Raw genomic sequence first — 9,725 nt, 5'->3', positions numbered from 1 at the left:
AAAACAGGCACTACCTTAGGTGTAAATCCTATATCCCTCGTAAGGTTTAAGGTAGGCCAAATTATTACATAAGCATAAGGCATCTGTTCTTTGGTGGCCGTCTTTACTTAAGTTAGAAAGAAATCCACGAGGAGAGGCGATTGGCTTGTTCGAAAAGACATGTCAGAGGAATTGCCTTCGACCTGGTGATTTGAGGAAAAATATAGATATTCGGTTACGCTTTTCGTTTTCATTATTGCATACCCCCGGTCATAACGCTATGTTACGCTACGACCGGTAAAGACAGTGTAGGCCTACCTATAAAACTATCATATGGCGCAAACCGATTTGACGTTACATTAATTGCTATAGCAATTTAGCTATTAAGACACATGGTTTAGCCTTAATCTCTGTGAATTTGAGTTTATAAGCTCGATTAGTCAAGATTTAATGAGCAAAATATGTTAACCGCGGTTATCGCTCATACTCGAGTCGTAGCGCGCTAAATGTCAAACTGAAAACGAAACGTCGACGAATCTCATATTTTTATCCTCGCATATCACACGGCGCGAGCAATTCCTCTGTTTAGACGCACTGTGTTCGCAAGAACCAATACAATAAGCTTTTTGGAACCTACGCAACTTTGTCTCGCTTCCATAGCTGCGTGGGCGGGGGTTGGCGGGCTTAGCCAGTATGTAGTCACTGTAGGCCCGGGCCTACACATATTTTTTTGGGCCAAGTTATCATTTTTTTTACAACACCCATAATTCAAATCCATAGCTTGCTGGACGAGTTAAGATCTAGACAGGAAAAACTATTGAAATGAACGTAGCAAGATATGGCTAAATATAGGTACCTATTGCTTTCTGTCATCTAGGCTGTCATTTCTATCGCGCTGCCGTTTCATTCAACACTCTACCCGCCGAAAAAGTCTTAGGAGATCCGATTTTGTCATTTTTTAACCATTTTAACATCGTTCGCTAACACTATTTTAACTCGTTAGTTTTTTGGTTTAAAAGTGATATTGAATGAGGTGTCTCAAGTATAGCAAGGAGGCCCAAGCGGAACCAAATGAACAACTCGGAAGGGCGTTTCCGGCCATCTGGGAGGGTTGTAAAACGCAAAATATTTATTCAGTATCGCTCGGCGCAAACATGGTGGCGCATCGCGCTAGAGTAGTCGTGCCTACAACTTTTGAAAAGTCTGGCTACGCCCGCTGGTGTGTGCTTGTGCGTGCGTGCGTGCGTGGCGTGCGTACGTGCGTGCCTTCTGTATGTTACGTCCGTGTGCGTGCGCTGTGCGTGTGTGTGCGTGCGTGCGCGTGCTTCCGTCTGGCGCTGCGTGTGCGTGCATAGCGCTGCGTGCATGCGTGCGCCGTGCGTGCATTTGTGTGGGGCGTGCCGCGTGGCATGCGCTGCGTGGTGCGTGCGGTGTTGCGTGCATGCGTGTGTGTGCGTGTGCATGCGTCCGTCGTGCTGCGTGTGCGCGCGCGTGCATGCGTGCATGTGCAGTCCGTGCGTGTAGCCGTGCATGCGTGGCGTGTCGCCGTGCCTCGGTGCGCGTGCGTGCATGTTGCGTGTCGTTCTATCCGTGTGCGTGCATGCGTGCGTGTGTGTGATGCGTGCCGGTGCGTGCGCGTCGTGCGTGGCATGTGCGTGTCGTGCTGCGTGCAGCTGTGTGCGTGGCGTGGCGTGCATGCGTGCGTGCGTTGTGCGGCGTGCGTGGCACATCGTGCGTGCGGCGTGCGTGGTGTGTTGGTCGTGCGTGTGCGTGCATGCGCGTGGCCTGTGCGCGGGATCTTCACTCACCAATGCTGCACTGCCAAGCGGCCTCTCGCGGTCGGAAAGCGCTGCGCGTAGACGGCCACGATTCGTATTGCTCTTCTTGACAGATGGTTGAAGCGCAAGCGAGGCCTCATCATCAACATCGCCTTCCCTGCCGCTTGTCCTCTACTAGCCGTTTATGACGACATATAGCGCACCAAAGCGTTCGTGTGTTTCTTCTCGCGAATACTGATATAGGAATACGAAGAGAAGGCGCATCCAGCTTCCAGGTGAGTATGGTGGTCGTCGTCGGCTTGGCTTCTCTCGCTCTTCTCTCTTTCCGCTCCATCTCTGCTGTTTGTCTTGTCTCTTTATATATATATAATTATTTACTTTTTCTTCTGTGTCTCACGCCGATTTTCTTCTCCAGCTTTCATGACTTCTGTCCCACTCACGCTCTCTTCTCTCTTTATCCTTCTCCCCTCCCACTCTGTCGTTTTCCTCCCCTCTATCTGACTTTTTCGCTCTACTGCCACACACGTGCTGTGAATTGCCGGGATACTGTCGCAAGTTTCCTTAGCAGCACCTCATGTGGTTTACTGCATCTTGGGAATATTTTGATTCGCTCGAGCCGACCTCACGGCTGCGTCACAAGCGTAGCCGACTTTTCTCCTCGTTAACTAACGCGCATTAATGATACATACCCTATTGTTATCTACGATTAATTACCGTATGAACTACGCATAATAATCACATGTCCGTTTCGATTGTCGCAGTGGTGAGTGCCGGGATTACGTGTCAACCAACATGACGTCACAGAAGCATGTGAGTGCGGGCTGTCCGAACGGCGGAGACCTATGTTCGGCAGGCGCCGTCGCTACCGTCGGCCCTGCAGTCTCGCACACAGCGGCCTAACTGTATGCCACGAAACTATTGGTACGTGTCACGTGTGATTAGGCATGCTTCGTAGTTCTAGGGCCTGTAACGATACACATCATCTCTCGCGCGATTAAACGATCTCGATATAGCCTCTCAATAGATTCCTTCGATCGATTACCAAAATATTGACAATGTATTAAACAAAGCCATTTTAACACCATTACATATCGTGGCTTTTTTTTCTTAATTTTATATAACAACAATCAGCATTAACAGATAATTAAAATAATAACAAGTAATAGGTCAAATGCCTAGAAGATAGAGAATTGCCAATGGATTACTAATGGTGAATATAGGGTCCCAATTATAACCAAACATTACCTTTTAGTAGAGTAGAATTAAAAAGTACGGGGACAACAGCCTTCCCAAAGAGAGTGATTAAAAATTGATTGTAGTAGAATATACTAAGTCAATTAAGTACTGCATGGTCACTTCTGGACAAAAGCCTTTGCAAAAAAATAATTAGTGTCAAAGTGACGCAGAAACCTTAAAATAATAAACATTAGAGATTCAATAGATTCACAGTCAATCTTTTTTACGTGGCATTGTTTTAATATTTTAATTTATTTTAGTGCACGTTTATTCGCGCATATCATCATACGATCATTCTTCATCTACTGTGCTTTGCAGTGCAGTCGTGTAGCTTAGCTGGCGAGAACGACAGCGGGAGAGAAACCGTACGTGACTGTGCTCTGTCACTGGTGATGCTGCCCCGGGATGTGCCTTCTGCGCATCTGTTCAAACAAAGATTAGCATGAAAAACTCACACTGGGATGCGGGCAGTCGCCGGGTGTGCGATCGTGCGCGCCGTGATGTGTCGTCACGGTGACGTGTTTTCGGCTACAGCCGTGGTAGCCTGCTGCGCTAGGCTGCGTCGGTGGTTGTGTGTAAGGGTACCATGCCTGCCTGCGCAGGCTGGTCGGATGTTGTGTGTAAGAGTCATGCTGCCCTTGCGCCTAGGGTGCGTCGCGTGGTTGGTGTGAGAGTCATGGCTCCTGCGCTAGGGTGGTCCGGTGTTGTGTGATAAGAGTCATGCTGCCGTGCGCATAGGATGGTCGGTGGTTGTGTATAGAGAGCAGGTGGCCGCGTAGCAGTCATCCATCATACTAGCGCGGGCGACCGCCCCCAGCTTTACTCGTGTAGTGTCTGCCCGTGCGTGTCGGGATGCAGCCCGGGAAGGGCCACTAGTCTGTAATTCCCCCTTCGGACAGTCGCCGGAGTAGTGACGGTCGGGCCGAGTCCATCTCCCCCGTCACCGTCCCGGGTCCGGTGCGGTCGAGCGATGCCTGGCAAGCTTTGCCCATGTTACCGATCCGTTATTCCGCTGTGACCTGGCGGTCGTTGCCGGCCGTAACCGTCTGCTGCGTATTGTTTGGTGACGCTGCCTGCTGCTGCCGCTCTGAATCATCGGTGAGCGACACCTCCCCCCCCCGCCCGCCCGCACCCGCTCCGCGTACGCGTCTGTGATAATCTAGCCAGATCCGCGCAGGGGCGGAGAACGCGGCGCGGCGCCGGCCACGTAGGGGGAGCCACGGTTGATTCTCTACTTAGTAATTTCAAGCGCTCTAATCGCCGATGGTCCGCGGTGTGATGATATCGTGATGCACGCGTATAATGTTCAACACAGCTTCAACGCCGCTTGTTCACCAGCTCGCTGCACCACCCGCGTGTGTGTATGTTGCGTGCGCGTGCGCGTTGCACGGGGCGCCTCCTGTGGAACTTTCGTTTGCGTGACTCGCCGCAACACGTTTGTTAATGATTAATTGATGTTTATTTTTGAGAAGAAAATAAACGTGTACACATGTTAGAGACATAGAGTGCCAGCGCAGAACTATCGTTTGGAACTACACGTGGAACGTAATTATGCATCGACACGCTATTGTCTGAGCGAGATTTGGTGTTAAGGGAACAGCTTTCTGCACGTAAAACCCATCGTATTGTAGTTGAAATGTAGGCAGTCGGTAGGTGTCATCGCCTATTTCCTCTATCCTGGAAGTTATATAGCACATGTCGTGTAACCTGTATGATACAGGGCGGTACGTGAATAATATACCCTTTATTTACGATCTGAACATATCTCCTCGGATCTCTATAGTTTCTCTTAAAAATACAGTTTATCTCAGTTCGATCAAAAATAAGTTATAAATAATGCTTCGTCGTTGTAAGTATTTATAACCGACTTATTTTGGATCCAACTGAGATAAACTTTATTATTTATTTATGCACTCACGGCTTGTTGTACTCCGGGAAGCCTCCGTCTTCGTCGCCCTTCTCCGGGTCCTTGCCTAGAGCAGCTTCCTTCTCTTGTACTGTGGAAGAAAAATAAAGTTATAATAATGTGGAAGGGAACACGGAAAGAAGAAACGTGAAGAAGAAGAAGGACAAGGGTGGAGGGGACAAGGGTGGAGGGGACAAGGGTGGAGGGGACAAGGGTGGAGGGGACAAGGGTGGAGGACAAGGGGGAAGGGACAGGGTGAGGGGCAAGGTGGAGGGGAACAAGGGTGGAGGGACAAAGGGTTGAGGGGATCAAGGGGGAGGGGACAAGGTGGAGGGGACAAGGGTGGAGGGAACAAGGAGGAGGGACAAGGGTGAAGGGACAGGGTGGAGGGAACAAGGTGAGGGACAAGGGTGGAGGGGACAAGGGTGGAGGGACAAGGTGGCAGGGACAACACCAAGGGTGGAGGGGACAAGGGTGAGGACAAGGGGTGGAGGGGACTCGCCCATAAGGGAGGAGGGGACAAGGTGAGGGACAAGGTGGAGGAGACAAGGGTGAGGGACAAAGGGTGGAGACAAGGGTGGAGGGGACAAGGGAGGAGAGAACAAGGGTGGGGGACACAAGGGTGGAGGGGACAAGGTGGAGGGACAAGGTGGAGGGAAAAGGGTGGAGGGACAGAGGGTGGAGGGGACCAAGGGTGGGACCGGGACAAGGGTGGAGGGGATCAAGGGTGAAGAGAAACAAGGGTGGAGGGACAAGGGTGGAGGGACAAGGTGGATGGGACAAAGGTGGAGGGGGACAAAGGTGGAGAGGACAAGGGTGGAGGGGACAAAGGGTGGAGGGACAAGGGTGGAGGGACAAGGGTGAGAGGGGACAAGGGTGGAGGGGACAGGGTGGAGGGGACAAGGTGGAGGGGACAAGGGGGAGGGGACAAGGGTGGCGGGGACAAGGGTGGAGAGACAAGTGATGGGGACAAGGGTGGAGGGGACAAGGGGCCTGGACAAGGGTGAGGAAATGGGGGTGGAGGGACAGGGTGGAGGGGACAAGGGTGGAGAGGACAAGGTGGAGGGACAAAGGAGGAGGGACTGTCCTGCCCAAGGTGAGGGACAAAGGGTGGAGGGACAAGGGTGGAGGGGACAAGGGTGGAGGGGACAAGGGTGGAGTGGGACAAGGGTGGAGGGGACAAGGTGGAGGACAAGGGTGGAGGGGACAAAGGGTGGAGGGGAACAGGAGAGGGGACAAGGTGAGAGGGAAAAGGGTGGAGGGACAAGGTGGAGGGGACCAAGGTGGAGGGACAAGTGGAGGGGACAAGGTGGAGGGGACAAGGGTGGAGGACAAGGGTGAGGGACAAGGGTGGAGGGGACAAGGGAGGAGGGACAAATGGTGGAGGGAACAGGGAGGAGGGACAAGGGTGGAGGGGACAAGTGGTGGAGGGACACAGGGCCTGGAGGGGACAAGGGAAGAGAGGACAAGGGTGGAAGGGAACAAGGGGTGGAGGGACAAGGGTGGAGGGGACAAGGGTGGAGGGGACAAGGGTGGAGGGGACAAGGGTGGAGGGGACAAGGGTGGAGGGGACAAGGGTGGAAAAAGAGAGAGAGAGAAGGGGAGAGAGAAAGCGAGCCGGGAGAGAGGGAACTTCAAGATTTCAAATTAACCACCAATTATTATAAACTCTACACCCGAGTCTTCGGGCGCGATACGGGACCGATTCATACCTGGATACTTCCCCCCGCGATTCCTCTTGATCAGGCAGACGATGATCAGGATGAGGATGAGAATCGCTATGGCAATCATCATCCCGATGAACCAACCGGCCGTCGCTATGCTATCTTCAGTCGGTGCTGCAACCGTAACCATGGAGACGATGAACATCCGCGCGAAAGAACACGGACGGTGAACTCGCGCGCAAGTTTACGAGACCGTGAGAGTAGAGTAGTAGAAGTTCTTATATATGTAGCAATTCCATGCAGTTTACGCGCGATCACGAGAGACTGCCATTTAAATGACTCATCGTGCGATTCAGTGAGCTGTGTGAAAGATACCGTCAGTCTATGATTCACTCTGCTGTTACAAATAAAACTGTCTCTGATATTTCAGTGATCAAGTTATAATTTTAGTACAACACCAACTACATACAATAAGCAAACAAAGGTACCAGTCAACGACTGGCAATAAAAAGGGGCAAAATGCCAAAAACCTTTCAACAAATACACAAATAGGTAGACAGTTAAACAGATAAACAAACAGACAGACAGATGGACAGACAAAAAGACACACAGACAGACATACAGACGAACAAAGTAAATGGTAATCAAATAACAAAAGAATTGCAAACGTGAAAGTATGTTTAATTAAAATCCAATCATGCATCAAAACTCAATCAGGGTAATGAACATTGTTGTAAATAAAAATGACTAGTTAATGATTGAAACTGAAGCCGAGGATGCTGCTAAGGGATGCGGAGGAGAAGACTAGGCACGGGGATGCTGCGAAAGGATGCTGCTAAGGGATGAGGAGGAAGACCAAGGGCGGGGAGGCTGCAAATAGATGATGCTGCAACGCATCAATGAAGATGCTGCGCAGGAAAGAACATGAAGTTTGGCATCGAGGATGTATTCAAGCAGAGGAACACAGGTGATACATGGGGAGCGATTATGCATGGGCAGGGATGCTGCGCAGGCACGGATGCTGCGCAGGCACGGATGCTGCGCAGGCACGGATGCGGTGCGGAGAGGGAAGGGATGCTGTGAGGAGGGGGAGATGCTACGCAGCCAGGGAAGCTGCGCACGCAGGGATGCTGCACAGGCAGGGATGCGGGGATGATGCTGAAGCTCATCTGCTTCAGTTCAATCGCGTCTCGAACCTAAAATCGCTCAAAATAAATAACAACTCGTGCAAAAAAACATTCCTCATGCGTCGGAAACCGAAAAAAACGCGGGCGGGCGTGCATGCAGCGTCGCCGCGCGCCCCGCGAGCATTAACACTGCAGGTCGGGGGGCGACGTGCTAGAGGTGGGGGGTGATTGCGAGGGTGTAGCAAGCCAGCCCATCTCTTACCAAACGCGTTTAGCAAGGTCGCGGAATCCACGAACCGGTGCAATCAATATGTAAGAGAAAAAACCAGTGAAAACGACATGAGCGGAGAATCGCGACAGGAAGACGACAGCGGCTGCCGTGCGACGTCTTACCCAACCACCAAGTTCAGTTTGGAGGAGAAATTATAAAGGGAAAAGTTTCGTAAAGTGGAGAGTGGACAGCCAGCCACCTGTCATAAACTAAGAGAAGTTACACGATCAAATTACTCATGAATACGATTAATTCATACAGAAATTCAACGACGGAATCATTCCTATGGGCTTATCAATATAATAATGCGCAAATTACAGATCTTTTAAATTAGATAGACAATCAATTAATGTAACAATGACTCTTATTTTATTACATTGATTGTGCTACTAAATAATGTGTAATAGATCTTTAATTTGAATAGGTAACAATTAATCAACTAACGACTCGTCACGCAGATTATGTAATGAAATAGTACACAACCGATCTTAAAATCAATAAACTAATCAATAACTCGACTAGATAATTACATCTATTATTAATTGATTAATAATAATTAGTTAATTCATTAATTAATCGACCACCTATTCGATGACGCGTAGCAGCGGTGAATAGAACAACAATAGCGGTATACGTACTCACTCTGCTTAGCTTCTGGGGAGCGCACGACTGGAGATTTAGGAAAGCTTGGCTCGGCGGTGGAACCAGGAAGCACTGTGGTGGTGGGAGGCGGTAGGAAGGAGGGAGGCAGCAACAGAATCAGGACATCTGAAACATCGACGCTCTGTTACCGCGGCGACGCACGGAGGAGCGACGCAGACGGACGCCACGTTACTGGCAGTAGCGCCACCTAGTGCTAGGAGTTCGCGTACATGAACTACGGAGGTGGCCGTAGGAGAGGAATCCAGCGTAGTGAAAGGTTCGAACCTTCGCAGGTCTATGTGCAGGCGTCATCAGTACTTAACCACATCCCAGTTTCCCTAGGGTGAGGCAGGACTCCTCCCGACTGCGTGGAGCATTGGCTTAGCACAACACACGCACGCACGCACGCACGCACGCACGCACGCACGCAGATGCACGCACGCACACACGCATGTTCACTTGTCATACCGTCACCCCCACGCTACCACGCTACCAGGCACGCACGCACACGCGCACACACACGCACGCACGCACACGCACGCACACGCACACACACACACACACGGATGTTCACTTGTCGTACCGTCGCCCTCGGTGATGACCTCCTGCGGCACGCTCTCCGTCTTCAGGTCGTCTGTGTCGCCGTTGCCGGCGACGACCTTCATCTCGTACTTGGTGCCGGGCGTGAGCGGGGCGACGACAATGTGGTCCTCCATGTACTCCTCCTCCGTCTCCATCCACTCATCGTCACCTAGAGAGAAAGGGGAGGGGAGGTGTTAGAACACATCACGTACAGAGAGAGAGAGAGAGAGAGAGGAGGGAGGGAGGAGAGAGAGAGAAGAGAGAGAGAGAGAGCTGCAGTAACGCAGGCGGGGGAGATGACTGCAGTAAAACGCCGAGCAGGGGAGATGACTGCAGTAAACGCGAGCGGGGGCAGATGACGTGCAGTAACGCGAGGCGGGGGAGATGACTGCAGTAACGCGAGGCGGGGAATGACTGCAGTAACGAGAGGCTGGGGGAGATGAACATTCGGCAAAAAAAAAAAAAAAAAAAAAAGGTAACGCGAGCAGGCGGAGATGACTGCAGTAACGCGAGGCGGGGGAGATGAATGCATTAAACGCG

At 51.2% G+C, this 9,725-nt stretch overlaps 1 protein-coding gene across 2 annotated transcripts in view; it reads right to left on the bottom strand.

Annotated features, from left to right (window-relative positions):
* The window catches only part of LOC106809013 (neuroglian-like), a gene marked incomplete at its 5' end in the record, with an annotated part of 14,095 nt that extends 4,741 nt beyond the window's left edge, over window positions 1–9,354 (bottom strand). Inside the window, 3 exon segments of one of the 2 annotated variants that reach the window (XM_014811952.1) lie at window positions 4,912–4,990; window positions 6,612–6,737; window positions 9,187–9,354. In XM_014811952.1, coding sequence (XP_014667438.1) covers window positions 4,912–4,990; window positions 6,612–6,737; window positions 9,187–9,340 — 359 coding nt within the window. 2 annotated transcript variants of the gene reach the window in all.
* Between the last annotated feature and the right edge of the window lie 371 nt (window positions 9,355–9,725).

The sequence above is a fragment of the Priapulus caudatus genome, unplaced genomic scaffold (genome assembly GCF_000485595.1).
Source record: "Priapulus caudatus unplaced genomic scaffold, Priapulus_caudatus-5.0.1 Scaffold322, whole genome shotgun sequence".
NCBI classification, from domain to species: domain Eukaryota; kingdom Metazoa; phylum Priapulida; class Priapulimorpha; order Priapulimorphida; family Priapulidae; genus Priapulus; species Priapulus caudatus.
Note: the sequence above shows the minus strand (reverse complement) of the source record. Positions and strands in the feature narration are given on the sequence as shown.